The sequence below is a fragment of the Kogia breviceps genome, chromosome 19 (assembly GCF_026419965.1).
Source record: "Kogia breviceps isolate mKogBre1 chromosome 19, mKogBre1 haplotype 1, whole genome shotgun sequence".
In the NCBI taxonomy this organism is placed as follows: Eukaryota; Metazoa; Chordata; class Mammalia; order Artiodactyla; family Physeteridae; genus Kogia; species Kogia breviceps.
In genome coordinates, this window is record NC_081328.1 from 9,400,160 (window position 1) to 9,416,852 (window position 16,693).

General features: G+C 45.2%; 1 protein-coding gene across 1 annotated transcript; it reads right to left on the reverse strand.

Moving 5' to 3' along the window:
• On the reverse strand, window positions 1–1,992 carry ZNF594 (zinc finger protein 594). Its single transcript, XM_059046724.2, is given in 1 exon segment — window positions 1–1,992. A coding segment is annotated over 1 exon segment (1,992 nt).
• Window positions 1,993–16,693: the final 14,701 nt, after the last annotated feature.

The window sequence follows — 16,693 nt, forward strand, 5'->3', positions numbered from 1 at the left end:
TTAGAATAAGTCCTGTTTGTGGACTCTCTTGTGTTCCCCAAGCTCCTTTCCAGTATGAAGTTTCTGATGTTTAAGAAAAGCTGTGCGCCCACTGAAGGCCTTCCCACAGTTGCTACATTCAAAGGGTTTCTCTCCAGTGTGAATTCTCTGGTGACTAACAAGGTGTGAGTTCTGACTGAAGGCCTTCCCACATTCAGGGCATTCATAGGGTTTCTCTCCAGTATGAACACGGTGGTGTTTAATGAGATCTGAGCTGCCCCTGAAAGATTTCCCACATTTATTGCACATATAAGGTTTTTCTCCACTATGAATTCTGTGATGTCTCATAAGGTCTGAGCTCTGATTGAAAGTTTTCCCACATTCTTTACATTCATAGGGTTTCTCTCCTGAATGAGTTACCTGATGGCGGATGAGGTCTGAGCTGCCTCGGAAAGTTCTACCACACTGATTGCACTGATAAGCTTTCACTTCTTGGTGAATTCTCCGCTCTTCTCTAAGCAACTCTTCCTTGCTGAATGTTTTCTCATCTTCCACAAGTTTCTCTCCAGTATGAAGTCTCTGATGTTTGAGAAAAGCCGTGCGCCAGATGAAGGCTTTTCCGCATTCCTTACATTCATAGGGTTTCTCACCACTGTGGATTCTGTGATGCTGGACAAGGAGTGAACGCTGCCGGAAGGCTTTCCCACATTCATTGCACTGATAGGGTTTCTCTCCAGTGTGAATTTTCTGATGTGTAACAAGGTGCGACCTCTGGCTAAAGGCTTTCCCACATTCATTACATTCATAGGGTTTCTCTCCAGTGTGAGTTATCCAATGCCGAATTAGATCTGAACTTCCCCGGAAAGTTTTTCCACACTCAGTACATTCATAAGGTTTTTCTTCCCTGTGAGTTCTCTGTTGTTGGATAAGAGCTAAGTCCGAAGTGCAGGCTTTTTCACATTCAAGTTCCTTTACAGTATGTAGTCTCTGATGTTTAAGAAAGGCTGTGCGCCCACTGAAGGATTTCCCACATTTGTGACATACATGGGGCCTCTCCCCACTGTGGAGTCTCTGGTGTTCTGTGAGGCGTGAACGCTGCCTGAAGGCCTTTTCACAGGTGTTGCACTTGAAGGGTTTCTCTCCAGTATGAATTCTCTGATGTGTGACAAGGTGTGAACTCTGACTGAAAGTTTGTCCACAATCATAACATTCATAGGGTTTCTCTCCACTGTGAATTCTGTGATGGATAATAAGATCTGAGCTTTGATTGAAGGCCTTTCCGCACTCATTACATACATATGGCTTCCCTCCACTGTGAATTCTCTGGTGCAGGACAAGGTTCGAGCTTCCCTTGAAGGCCTTTCCACACTCTTTACATTCATAGGGATTCTCGTCATTATGAATTCTCTTATGTCGGACCAGGTTAGAGCTCTGATTGAAGTCTTTTCCACATTCATGACATATATAAGGTTTCTTTCCTGTATGAATTCTCTGATGTATAATAAGATTTGAACTTTGATTAAAGTCTTTTCCACATTCACTACATACATATGGTTTCTTTCCTGTATGAATTCTCTGATGTACAATCAGGTTTGAGCCCCGATTGAAAGTTTTTCCACATTCCTTACATTCATAGGTTTTCTTTATATTACCAGTTTTCTGATGTTCAGTTACTTCTGACTTCTGTTTGAAGTTCTGGCCACAGACTTCATATCTGTGGGATCTTTCTCCTGCAGAAAGCATTTTTTCTCTTTCCTTACATCCATGGACTCTCTCTCCTGCAATGGCTTTCTTGGGGATCAGATTCACTTCCCTTATACCTCTCTCTTGGGAAGGGGGATGTCCCACTGCATCGTCTAAGGGGCTTACCCAATACCTCAATAACCTGTCCTCAGGATCACCAGTTTCAACTAACCCACATTCCTGGGAGATCTGTCTTTGGAGTCTTTCTGATACAGCCCTTGCTGAATCTTTTTCTTCAGAAATTTCCATCTTTGTCTTCTAATCTTTCATCTTATTTTTGGTCTCAGAATCTGAAATAGTAAGTAGATCATTCTATAATTCCTAAAATACAAGTTTTCACCTCTTTCCTACACTGGGAAGTCTCAGAGGGAGGAACAAAGAACTTGGAAGAAGACTTTGCCCTGCTGGAGCTGAGATTCAGATGTTTTTCAGAGGGATTGTGGCTACCACAGGAACACACACCCTATTGGTGGAGAAGAAACTTGCCGGGATGAAGGCTGGAGCTGGTGTGTGTGGGTGGCCTGCGGGGTGGTGGAAGAATTCACTGGAGGTGGGCAGTCTGGAGCTGGAAGTGGCCTGTTTGATGGGGTAGGAACCTGCTGGGCCCTGAGGCCAGGCCAGAATGGGTTCACAGGAAGCAACTTACTAGGGTGATTGCCAGCAGGCCTCCCACAAGATGATCTGCTGGCAGCCACACCAATAAATAAAGTAGCACACCAGCACCAGGAAAAGAAGTTCCTTCCTTTTCCTATGGCCTTGCATTTCCCTCCAGTATCCTCTATTGATAAAATCTAAATCTTGTACCAGCTGGAAAAGGAGAAATCGTCCAGATCTAGTAACTTAAGCAAAGCAAAGAAGGGTAGATTTGGAGTTGAGATATTATAAATTAATAACTGATCCACTAACCATTCCTCCCAATATATCATGACAGTTAAACAAATATGAAACTATGCCTCAGAGTAAAAATGCTTGGCTGCCATTTTAATAGAAATAAATTCTCCCTTTCTCAGACCTGGCATTTTTCTTTCTGGTATTCTGGTGGAACTGCCTCCTTTGTATGGCAATTTTGTATCCTCCTGCAACTGGAAGACAGATGAGTTTATTGCTTTTGAGTGTTCATATCATAAAATCCCTGACCTTGCCTACTCACAAAAACACATTTCTGAGCTCCTTGAGAGAGCCATTTCACCTTGGCCCAGGGGATTGGAACGCTCTAGTCAGTAATCTTTTTGCGATGAATAAGAGGCAACACAGCATAGAGGTTAAGAGGGTGGATTCTTAACTGACTGTCAGGCAAAATGCCAGGGTTTGAATCCTATCTCCATCAATTACTGACTGTGTGATGTTAGGTGAGTTGCTGCAGCTCTGTGTGCCTGTTTTCCTCATCTCTAAAATGGAGATAATAATAGTATTTACCTCATAGAGTTGTTATGAGAATTAAATATATGTAAAACATTTAGAACCATGCTTGGCATATAGAAAGCACTATGTAAGTGTCAGCTGCTGTTACTATTACTACTATTATCATTAATCATTACCTTTTATGCCCAAGAATTATCATTAAGTAATGTGTCCCTAGCACAAACCTCCAGATCTAGGCTGGATTTTATTTATTTAACATTCAAATAAAATACTGGAGAGAATTGGCTTTGTCATAATTTTCTCTTAAAGTGACTTTTTTGGGGGTTTGTTTGACATATAGTGTTCAAAATTTAGAAACAGTTTAAAAGATGGAAAAGGCATTTCTCAAAACCCACTGAAAACAGTTAAAAGAATGACAAATGAGGTAAACTCCATCTTCAAAAAAAGGGTCATATACAGATGTCTCCCAAAGTCTCATATCCTCAAAGGCATGGTCAGTGATCTTCTAATTAGAGTGAAGAGATCTAGAGCCATGGCGGGGAGGCGGGTGACAGAAGCAGGGACTGTCCCATAGAGATCTAGTCTGACATATCAGAGTGGCAGGGGAAGATGCTAAAGAAGAAACGGTGCCGGCAGATCATTTAGGTTGTCTTCCACCTGGTACCTGGCTGAGGAACACTGGCAGCCGTGGAGCAAGATGAAGAAAGGAGATGAGTGTGACTGTCAGACTGTGCTACGAAAGTCCAGTGATCTACAGGGCTTTTTCTGTGCCATGTTGATCTCCTGGAAACCAAAAGCTGAAGGGAGATAATGCCTGTAGATTTGATAAGAAGGTGTCTGTGGCAGCAGATCTGTATGAAGGCTTTGAGGTGCCCTTGCTCAATTCCCTCTGCCTCTTCCCTCTTTCATAAAGAACCTGCTTCATGCACGGTTGAGTAGGAATCATTCAGGTAACTTTGTGGGAATGTGTGCTTGAAAACAGGTGGTTGTTGTTTTAGGAAAGAAAGCAACATGAGTAACAGAGGGATTAGGAGCATATATCCAAGAGGAACAGCAAAGGAATTAATAGGACGCATTCAGCAGAGCTCTCCACTATCTCAAAGAAATTATAGACAAAACCACTGTTTAAATGAAAACTCAAAGAAGATATATAAGCTATATATATAGCTTATATATAATATATATATTATATTATTATATATAATATATATTATATAGGTATATATATTTATATAAGATATATAAGCTCAAAATAGATTGTAGATTATAAAAGAATAAAAAGAAGTGAGAAGTAATCTGGCAGAGCTGATGGAAAAAAGTGGAAGGGAAAACTAAACGCATTACATAGATGAAACTCATCAAAGAAAAAAGAAAAATAACCACTACAGGGACATGATGAGGCCTGGCGAGATGACACAGAATGCAGTGGATATAAATATGATTACAGAGAAAACAAGTTGCTATAGAAAGATATTCAAATATATATATAATTAGTGTTCCTAAAGAAGAGAAAAGAACAAAGAGAAGGAAAAAATAACATTCAAACATAACAGAAGGAAATGTGGCTGAAATAAAGACTTGACTCTATTGGAAGGATACAGTGTAGTCCATAGAAAGTTGATATAGAACGCTCCACACCAAGGCATAGCCTGGTGAAGTAACTAAATTTCAGGAATAAATGAACAAATGAAGATCTGAGGCAGAGGAGCAAGTAATGGGCAAGAGGGAATTACAGGCTGAGTTTATACTCCTTCATGTTACATTCATGCCAGAGTATAGTAATGCCTGTAAAGTTCTGAAGAGACACAAAGTGTGACTTGATCATTTTTTACCTGGCAAACTGTTCCCTCATATTAAAACAGGCAAATGTTCTCAAGTAGGTAAAAACTCAGGGAGTATGACAGGCAGCCCTTTTTGAAAAGAACTGCTGGGCAATGAGATATAGCCAATGAAAAAATGAGTGAAAATAAACATTCAGGACCTCAGAGAACATTGTAAAACAACGGATGAGGGGGCTTCCCTGGTGGCGCAGTGGCTGGGAGTCCGCCTGCCAATGCAGGGGACGCGGGTTCGTGTCCCGGTCCGGGAGGATCCCACATGCCGCAGAGCTGCTGGGCCTGTGAGCCATGGCCGCTGAGCCTGCGCGTCCGGAGCCTGTGCTCCGCAACGGGAGAGGCCACAACAGTGAGAGGCCCGCGTACCACAGAAAAACAAAACAAAACAAAACAAAAACAATGGATGAGCACTGTTGAATCAATTTAAATATAGAACCGACATTAAACAGGTGGAAATTATTTTTGTAGAATAGAGGAGGAGAGGTAGTGGGAGTTAAGTATAAATTGTGCTAATTTGCCTGTCTGTCATGACAGAGATCAACAGACAGCAGCATCTCAAGTAGAAATACATAATTTTAAAAGAAGATCCAGGGCTTCCCTGGTGGCGCAGTGGTTGAGAGTCCGCCTGCCGATGCAGGGGACGCGGGTTCGTGCCCCGGTCTGGGAGGATCCCACATGCCGCGGAGCGGCTGGGCCCGTGAGCCTGCGCGTCCGGAGTCTGTGCTCCGCAACGGGAGAGGCCACAGCAGTGAGAGGCCCGCGTACCGTAAAAAAAAAAAAAAAAAAAAAAAAAAAAAAGAAGATCCAAACCTTAATATGTTTCATGATCAGTTTTTCCCAATAATTTTAGAGGAATAATCTTCCAAAATTACAGAGAAACAGACTTCCCTGCTGGTCCCGTGGTTAAGACTCTGAGCAGTGGTTAAGACTCTGCGCTTCCAGTGCAGTGGGTGTGGGTTTGATCCCTGGTCAGGGAACTAAGATCCCGCATGCCACACATAGCGCAGCCAAAAATAAAATAAAATTACAGAGAAACACTTTTTTTTTTTTTTTGGCTGCGCCTCGTGGCATGCAGGATCCTAATTCCCCGACCAAGGATCGAACCTGTGCCCCCTGCAACCCGCGCCCCCTACATTGGAAGTGCAGAGTCAACCACTGGACTGGCAGGAGAGTTCCCATTTTTGATCATAAAAATACTACATGCTCATTATACGAAAAATCAAGAGTAGAGAAGAGCACAGAGAAGAAACTAAAGATAACCAATATTTTGTTGTATATTCTCCCAGTCTTATTTCTGGGCATAAATTTTTTTCTGATACAAAAATGGGATCACAGTATACATGCCCTTATTGTCCTCTTTGCCCTACTTGTGATACTGAAGCTGGACCCTGGAAACAGTTCCCTTTTGTTGACTGGCTTTGTCAATAGAGGGTGCTGGAGGAACACTGTCAGCCACACAAGAGAAAGGGGTTTCTCTTGGTACTTTTGAGCTGTTTTGTCTTTTGGTGGGGCCCCCAAATCAACATAAGGGAGGCTTGATGGGGTAGACCAACCAGCTCTGGCCTACCCAACCCTCCAGTGAGTTTTTCCACTACCCAGCAGGCCTTTCCTATGGATTACCTCTAGCCTGCCTGCACCCTTCAGTGAATTTCTCTGTCATTTGGCAGGCCATGCCGACAGACATGCCCTCTGACACATTTCTTTACACCAGCAGGCTGTGTTTCTTTGGCAACCACAACCCATCCAAAAAAGTCTGAATCCCTGCTTTGGGGTTGGGGGGAGCCCTCTTCTAAATTTGTGGTTCCTTCCTTATTTACTCCTCCTTAGTCCTAGAGGTAAGACGGCTTCCTGCGTTATCTATTTCTCTACTCCTTAGTGTTTTCTTTAGATCCTTTTAGTAGTTAGCTACCTTTACCGGTTAAATATTCTTTCTATTAAATGTCCCTTGTTTAAACGACTGGTATAGTTTTTGTCTCCTGACTGGATCCTGACCGATACAGGTACATTTTATCATTTCATTTTAGCTCTAGAACAAAGTGGAGATGATACGAAGAATAGGAAGGGGACTAAGAAAGAGGAAACAAAAATTCGGTTAGAAATAGTGCTAAAAGGACTCCTCTCTGCGAGAACCATTAGGGTCAACCTTTACCACAGGCATAGGTGTGGCGAAGTGCCCAGTCCTTAGCCCCACACAGCATTCCCTGCAGAGATGAATGGCATTCTCTGCTCAACATTTTCATCCAATTCCATAGGTGAAAGGAATAGGCAGTAATTTAAAGAACTCTTTGCCTCAGAGGATGTCTGGAGAAGGGTACAGTATATGAAACACAGGCTTGATCAGAGATGAGTCCTCCTCTACAATCCAATCCAGCTGAACTCAGAGCTTCTGGGAAAAGGGCATTGTTATTTCATATCATTCACTGATGTGTTCACCTAACTTACATGAACTAAGCACCCACCATATTCCAGACACTGTACTAGGTACTGGCAATACAAAGGGGAACATCCCTGCCCTCAAGGAACTTACCGTTCAATGAAGGGAGATGTATGTGTACATGGACAAGAAGATAGTGTGGCCAGTGCTGGAATAAGGTGAGCACTGTTCAGTATGGGAGAACCTGAATCAATGAAACATGGTAACTGCAAGTGGGGGAAGAAAGGAGTCAAGAATGACTTTCAGTTTTCTGGCTTAGGCAATGGGTGGGATATGGTGCTGTTTATGAAGACAGGGGTCAGAGAAGGAAGAGTAGGTTTGGAGGGTGGGAGAGTAGGTCCAAAGATCTGAAGATGAGTTGAGTTTTTCATCATCTCTTGGTTTCTAACAGGAACCAAGCTCAGGGAAAGGCAAGGAGTTGTCAACTCCACAGATTAGGCTAGACGCCCTTCAACAAAGAGCAGAAGCATCTTATCTTGTCTCCAAGAGTAAAAGCCATTGGGAATCTTTAATCCTCCAATTCCACTGAGCTCTTTAAAACCTTTTCTTGTGTTTTGCTTTTCAACCGAAACTCAGAGAGTTCGGGGTGTATAGAGTCTAAGTTAGAGGACAGAGCCCCTACTCCGTGAGACCAGCTCTGTCTCTTCCTCTAGTATCTCTGCCATGCAGCGATTCCACTGAGTGTGGACCTGAGGCCCGGCATCCTTTTGCGATTCATTCACAGCCATATCCTGCAACATCTTGAATTCCTGAAACGGAAGTTCCTGTTCTGCAACTACCCAATAAGGAGTTGGCAGCAGATACTCCATAGCTTCCCTTTCCCTTTTAAATCTCTACTACTTCCTGCATTCCCTTGGTCTCAGTAGATAATCTTGCCCCTCGCTTTAAAAATATGTGAGACCATGTGGTAAAAATCACCTCACGTTACTCTCTCTTTTCAATGACTCCTCATCTTTACTGTATTTTGTCTCTTCCATTCTCTAGTATTTATTGATCTCTAACTGAGCCCCTATGACGGGCCAAGCACCATGCTAGGTGGTTAGAATACAATAATGAGGACAGAGTCCCTGCCCTTGACTAGCGTGTGGTGTCAATTAAATGTGTTAAATGCACAATAAGGGTAAGTGTGGGTGCCGTGGGACCTTATGAGAAGAGCACACCCTGAGGGGGGTGGGATGGGTGAGGAAACTTCCCGAAGGAAGCAGCTTCTAAGGTGAGGCCTGAAAGACAATTTGAGATAACTAGACTAAAAGAAGACGGAAGGGCTTTTCAGATTGAAGCTGAAGCATGTACAAAGGCCAGGAGGTGAGAAGAAGCTACGATGTGTTCATGGACACACCATATGACTGAAGCCCAGAATACAGACAGTCAACGATGACGCTGAGGAAGCGGCGGTCAAACCACGGAGGGCCGCGTGTCCCAGGCTAAGAAGCTTGGACTTCCTCCTGAAGGCACTGGGGAACCCCGGAAGGGGTGGAAGCAGGAGAATGACATAATTAGATTTATCTTTTTAAAAGACTGCTCTGACAGCTTTATGGAGAACAGACTAGAGGGTGCAAGGCTGAAAGCTGGGATATTGCTTAGGAAACTACAGCAGAATCTATGATGGAGACAGTGAGAGCCTCATCACTGACAGTGAGTTACTGGGACTGGAGACATTTTAAAGTATATTAAAGAAGCAAAAACAGCGAGAATCGGTGCTGTCCTGAATGGAAGGTGTGAGGGAAAAGAGAAGGCATTAAGGATGACACCCAAGTTTCTAGCTCGGACAACTGCCTAAGCTGGGTAGTGGGACTGAAAGAGTGGTGGTGATGGCGAGGAGGTGGTGAATTCCACTTCAGACACGTTATATTTGACGTACCTGTGCGGCATCCAGGAGAAAACTGCTAAGAAGCCAATGAATCAGTGGGTCAGGAACCCAGGAGGAACATCTAGAATGGACACACAGATTTGGGAATCATCAGCATATAAGTAGTATCTAAAGCAGAAAAGTAACACTGGGATTACAGCTCGGAGGCAGCTTAGAGTTCTGGACACAACAGGGCTTTGGAAGCAAGCAGAACCAAATTAGAATCCCAGCTTCTTAATCTCCCCCAACTATCATTTCTGCAAATGTAATGCAGAAATACCACTTACTCCAAAGTGTTATTGTACACATTTAAAAAAACCCACCCCGGGAATTCCCTGGTGGACCAGTGGTTAGCACTCGGCACTTCCACTGCCGTGGCCTGGGCTGGGGAACTAAGATCCGCAAGCCACGCGGCACGGCAAAAACAAACAACAACGACAAAAAACAACCCCCCCCAAAAAAAAACCCCACCCCAATGTATATAAAGCCACACACCTCTACAGTGTAAGCCTCCCAAGAGTGTAAGCTCTGTGGGGATGGGGGTCTTTGTTCTGTGCAGTGTTGGAACAGTACCTGGACCATAGTGGGTGCTCAATTAAAAATCATAGAATAGGGGCTTTCCTGGTGGCACAATGGTTAAGAATCCGCCTGCCAGTGCAGGGGACATGGGTTCGAGTCCTTGTCCGGGAAGATCCCACGTGCCGCGGAGCAACTAAGCCCATGCGCCACAACTACTGAGCCCGCGCTCTAGAGCCCGCGAGCCACAACTACTGAAGCCTGCATGCCTAGAGCCTGTGCTCCGCAACAAGAGAAGCCACCGCAATGAGAAGCCCGCACACCGCAACAGAGTAGCCCCTGCTCACCGCAACTAGAGAAAGCCTGTGCGTAGCAACAAAGACCCAACTCAGCCATAAGTAAATAAATAAATATTTATTTTTAAAAAAATCATTGAATAAATGAATAGTAGGTTAACTCTCTTCCCTCTTTCCCTTGACTAATCCCTGAAATTCTTTTCTCCCTTGGCTTCCATAATGCATGATACTCCACCCACTCTACTTTTAAAAAATTGTCTTTACCCTTTCAGCTTTTCCTTCCTTCTAGTCCTCTCCTTTTATATTCAGTATCTCAATGACCATATCACCTCTGGCTTCAGTGATCACCTTTGTCCAGAATGAATCATAAATCTAAAACTCCTATTCCTCTCCTACATTGTAGTCTATATTCACAATGCATCTCCAGTCCAATGTCTTACTGACAGTCAAGAAGGATCAAATGCATGAAAATGAACTCAACATTTTGCTTCTAAATGTATTCCCCCTTCTTACTATTTCTGCCCAAATGACCAGTTTTCATTGAACAAATATTTAACATGAGCCTATAGTGTCCAATCACTGTTCTAGGCCCTGGGATACTCTGGTGAAGAAGCCCGTAATGGGGCTTGTATTCTAGGGGTTTCTAAGCCAGAAATGCAGTAGGTTTTTTTTTTTTTTTTTTTGCGTTACACGGGCCTCTCACTGCTGTGGCCTCTCCCGAGCACAGGCTCCGGACGCGCAGGCGCAGCGGCCATGGCTCACGGGCCCAGCCGCTCCGCGGCATGTGGGATCTTCCCAAACCGGGGCACGAACCTGCGTCCCCTGCATCGGCGGGCGGACTCACAACCACTGCGCCACCAGGGAAGCCCAGTTTTTTTTTTTTTAATTAAAAATACTTTACTGTTAAAAAAAAATTCTAACCATCATCTGAGTCTTTAGTTAGTCATTATCTTTTTTCAACAGTAACATCAAAGATCACCAGTCACCATAACAAATATAATCATAATGAAATAGCTTGAAATATTGCAAGAATTGCCAAAATGTGACACAGACATGAAGTGAGCAAGTGGTGTTGGAAAAATGACACTGACATGCTCAATGCAGGTTAACCGCAAACCTTCAATGTGTAAAAAATGCAATATCCATGAAGCACAATAAAGCAAAACACAATAAATTGAGGTATGCCTGTACTATTGCAGAATTATCTATTTCTCCTTTCAGTTCTGTCAATTTTTGCTTCATATACTTTGCAGTGTTGTTAGATGTGTATACATTTATAAGTCTTACATTTTCTGGTTACTACCACCTAAAATGTGATCCACACCAGCCACTGTAGCCTCACCGAGGAGCTTGGTGAAATGCAAATTCTCAAGCACCACCCAGACCTACTGAGTCAGTCTGGGGGAGGGGCCCAGCAATCTGTGCTAACCCAGCTCACACTCCAGGCGATTCTCAGCTTGCTACAATCTGAGAAGCAGCGCTCTGGGAGGCAAGTCATCTTGGACTCCTCTCTCTCTATCCCTTCTATCCGTACCCACTAACTAACTCTGAAAACTGTGCCAACTCCATCTTAACCCAGAACTTTCTCACCCCATGCTTGGATTCTCATAAAATCTCTAAACATTTTCTGGCTCCAATCAATGCTGATAACACTGTCGGATGAAATAATTTTCTAAAGCACTGCTGACACCAATGATCAAAAATCTACCATGACCTTTCGATCACCTATTAAAGGAAATAATAGCTGCTTTTTGACTCACAGAACTGTAATACATCCTAGGGCTGCCATGACAAAATACCACAAACTGGGTGACTTAAAACAACAGGAATTTATTCTCTCACAGTTCTGGAGGTTAGAAGTCTGAAATGAAGGTGTTGGCTGGGTGGCTTCCTTCTGCAGGCTCCTAAGGATAACTGTTCCATGCCTCTCTCCTAGCTTCTGGTGACATCTGGCAATCCTTGTGTTCCTTGCTTTGTAGATGCAGTACTTCAGCCTCTGCCTCCACCTTCACATGGCATTCTCGCTGTCTCTGTCTCTTCACCTGGCCATCTTCTTATAAGGACACCAGTCATATTGAATTAGGGGCCCATTCTACTCCAGTATGACCTCATCTTACCTAGTTACATCTGCAATGACCCTATTTCCAAATAAGGTCACATTCTGAGGCACTGGGGGCTAAGACCTCAACATATCCTTGTTGGGGGACAAATTCAACCCATAACAATAGCCCCATGCTATGGTTCACGAAAGAGCAAACCTATGCTCTCGTATTCTCCCTAAGTTCCCATACACTAGGCTTCTTCCCATTCCGACCCTTTGCCCATGACTCTCCTACTTGTGATGTCCTTCCTACTCTCCTTCATCTACGTCAATATCAAATGCAGCAAGAGGCCAGGCAGTTAATCAGAATGGGTGAAGCAAACAAGGTGATAAATGACAACTGATACTTTGCTGCAGTGTCCGGGAGGCAATGATTACTGGGGACTGGGGATCTGCAAATTTTGTACTGAGTCTAAACGAGGGAGCTGCTACTCAGTTCCTCCTAATTGCACCATTGCAGACATGTGTGCCCTATTTGGCCACATCTTCTGATTGTCCAAGAGATGCTGAAAATCCAGATTTTTGAGTGAGTGGACATGAAAGAAATTTTCTGATTTTAAAATGTTGGCCACTAATTCAAGCAAAAACAAACAGCATGAGTCAGGAAAATGTGTCTACAGGGAATTCCCTGGCAGTCCAGTGGTTAGTTAGGACTCTGTGCTTTCACTGCAGTGGTGGGGTTCAATCCCTGGTTAGGGAACTAAGATCCCCGGAAGTGGCCAAAAAAAAAAGTGTCTACAGTCTAATCTGGCCCAGGGGCCATACTTTTACAACCTCTGACTTACACAAATTCCTCCCAGTGTTTCAGGCTCACCTTAGTTAGTACCTTCTAACTATTTCAATCCTTTTAATTCATATTCATGTGCATGCATTAGTTGATGCTAGTAAGTGTTTGTGAAGTAGACGCCAAACAAGCTAAAAAAAGATGAAAAGCTTAAAGAGGGAGGGAGGGAGGTGGCAATCCTGGAAGGCTTCCCAAAGAAAATGACTTTAGAAGCTACCCCTAAAAGAATATGCAGACGTTTACAAAGACGAGACCAGCCCAAATCCCTCCCTCCTCCGAACTCCCAACAGTACGAACATTTTAGATCAGGTATTACAACATGTCTGAACCATACAGTTCATTCCTGTGGTTCGGTCTAGTCTTCCCAAAGGGTCTGTCAGTTACTCCTGGAGCGTTCTACGCGCCTGACACGGCATTGTGCAAGGAACAGGGTCAATTCATGCCTGGGGTTTGATTCTGGGCCTGGGGGAGATGCGGTTTGCAGTACCCACAGAAGGGAACTGGAAAAGACTGGAAAAGGGGGACGCGACGCGGGGGGGTGGGGGTAGGGGTGTGTGGAGATGGGCGAGGTACGCCGAGACCCAGGAGAGGGCCAAGGGCATAGAAGGCCTGGCCGCGCGCACTCGGCACCTAAGTCCCGGAGGCCGCAGCCTCTCCCCGTTCGGAGAAATGGGGGGTCAGCGCCCACCTCCGCAGATCTGCTCGCTACCCCGCTTCCCCAGGGGACCCAGGCGCTGGGGCCCCCAGTTCTGCAATCGCAGCGGGGTCTCACCTCCAGGCCACCCCTAGCCTCCCGCTCGACCGTGGCCCCCTGCACGGCCGCCAGCGCTCAGCCCCAGCTCCTCCCTCGGGCGCGGCGCCACCACCCTGCACATCGTGCCCGCGGCTGCCGGCCACTTCCGGCGTGCTTCCCCAGGCGGCCGTCCCCCGCCCCGACGCCGGACCCGGCTGTGCCCGTCAATCCGCAGGCGCGCCCCCAAGCCGCCTCCCACCCGTTCAAGGGTCTTCCCTGCGCAGGTTCGGCGTCGTTCGCTCGATCTCGCGCGAGCAGAGTCCTGAGGGTCCAGCGCCGCGCAGGTTGGTGCACCTGCAGGCGCCAAGTAACGTATGCGAGGCCACCACCGAGACGCAAGTCCTCCGGGGGTCCTAGACTCCTCCACGGCTGGCCTCTGGCCAGTTGGTCTGGGTGGGGGACCCTGTTAGATAACCACGCTTTTGTTCTAACTTTTAATTTTTTTTTCCCCGCGTGCTTTTGTGTTCTAATTCATTGATGCCTTCTGTGGCATTACTTTGCAGTGCCCTCTCAAAGGCTTGGTAGTACAGAGATAAACAAGGATAGCGAAATGTTTAAAAGAGCAAGTTCTGAAGTGAGAGCATCAAGACACTCAGAAAGTCAGACAGAATCCTGACCCACCGTTTATGGGCTGTGTGACTTTGGGCAAATTACCTAACCTCTCTGAGTCCAATTTAATGGATTATCCTACTTTTCCTCACTGATTTTTGTTTATTTTAATTTTGTCTATTTATTTTTGGGCTGCACTGTGTCTTTGTTGATGCCTGTGGGCTTTCTCTAGTTGCTGGGAGCGGGAACTACTCTTCCTTGCAGTGCACGGGCTTCTCATTGAGGTGGCTTTGGCTTCTCATTGCGGTGGCTTCTCTTGTTGCAGAGCATGGGCTGTAAGCACGCAGGCTCAGTAGTTGTGGCTTGCAGGCTCTAGAGCGCAGGCTCAGTAGTTGTGGCACAAGGGCTTAGTTGCTCCGCGGCATGTGGGATCTTCCCGGGCCAGGGCTCGAACCTGTGTCCCCTGCGTTGGCAGGCGGATTCTTAACCATCGTGCCACCAGGAGGTCCCTCCTCACTGATTTTTAAATGCTGTTTTTATCATTAACTAAATTCACACATGTACTTGGTTATGTATTTGAGGTACTTTCTGTCTGCTTATCTGTTTCTCTCTCTGCTTTGATAATAAACTTATAATTATTGTGAGCTTTTTTTTTTTTTTTTTTACTCTTTTGGCCACCCTACACAGCATGTGGGATCTTAGTTCCCTGACCAGGGATCAAAGCCGTGCCCCCAAAGCCGTGCCCCCTGCTTTGGAAGCCAGAGTCTTAACAACTGGACCACCAGGGAAGTCCCTGTGAGCTTTTAAATATGTTTTAAAATCTGGTAGGGGTAGTCCTCTCTTCATTTACTCTTCTTTTTTCAGAAAAAATTGTAACCCTGAATGTTTTCTTGAATTTCTTATATTACTTTTAAAAGAACAAAATAGTGTTTTTGTTTTTTTGTTTTAAGAACCAAAATCTGCTTAAGCCAGAGGAATGAAAATAGAGGGGAGAGGGAAGAACAGTAGCTACATTTTTGTTGCAAAATGTAAAGTCGTTGAGGGTGGTTTGCTTTGGCTTTTTAGTCATTTTTTAAAAAGAACAAAAAACTGTCTGATCTCATCTGGGTTTAACATGCTGCGCCTGTCAGCAGTGTGAATTCATTATGTAATTCATTTGCTCTACAAATACGTATGGTGTGCTCGCTCTCTGCCAGACGCTGGTGATGCAATGACTGTTGAGCAAACCCAAGGCTGTCTCATGGAACTTAAGATCATGAAGAGGAGATATTTAAACAATTCCATGAATAAATATAAAATGTTAACAGTAGTGAGTGCTATTCTGGAGAGTACAAAGTGCTCTAAGTGTTTGTAAAAGAAGATTTGACGTACACAGGAAGGTCTGTGAAAGCTTCCTGGAATCAGGCTCTCCCTGAACAGTTAGGCAGATGAAGGACAAGAAAGTAACAGAAACCCACCTCTACTTAAACATATGTGACAGGAAAGTCCAGGGGGTTGACTGGCTTCCACAAAGGCCAGAATTCAAGGATTTAAGCAGTGGCATCAGGACTCTTTTCTCTCTCTCCATTTCTTTTTTTTTTTTTTTTGCGGTACGCGGGCCTCTCACTGTTGTGGCCTCTCCCGTTGCGGAGCACAGGCTCCGGACGCGCAGGCCCAGCGGCCATGGCTCACGGGCCCAGCCGCTCCGCGGCACGTGGGATCCTCCCGGACCGGGGCACGAACCCGTGTCCCCTGCATCGGCAGGCGGACTCTCAACCACCGCGCCACCAGGGAAGTCCCTCTCTCCATTTCTTGATTTCACTTTTCTCTCTGTTAACTTCATAGACTTTTCCCCCCAACATGGAGATATGTTTCAGTGCCCAGGATTGCAGAAGGGCATCTATAGAAATTACAGAAAAAGGACTCTGATTGGTTCTGCTTGGATCACATGTCCAACAGCAGTTCAATGACTGTATCCAGTAGATAAGGTACTTTGATGGATCAGCTTGGATTACACGTTGGGATAGGGAAAAGGAGCCATGTTACTGCTAGACCCATCGGGGGATGGAAAGAAAATCAGTTTTTTGGTTTCTTTTTGTTTTTACCAGAAAACGGAGACAGCTCTTAAGACAGGCAAAGTAGCAGATGTCTACTATGGGAGGCTGCAGGGGACAGTATTACAGGCAGCAGGAACTATCTGTGTAAGGCCCTGTGGTAGTGTCTGAGAAGCTGGAGGCCAGTGTGAGTGGATGGTGAGAATGAGATGAGCTTGGAAAGATTAGGCCACAGAGTATCTGGAAAGCCACATGTAGGCTTCTTGGCTTTATCCTAAGGGTAACAGAGACCTATTAGGCGTTCAACAGGGCAGGGTACCTGGGTGTGAGATGGGGCAGCCACCATCCCACTACACCTGCATGAAAGACCTGGAGCGGGAACTACCCAGCCCAGCCCAGCCCCTTATGAATTCCTGACC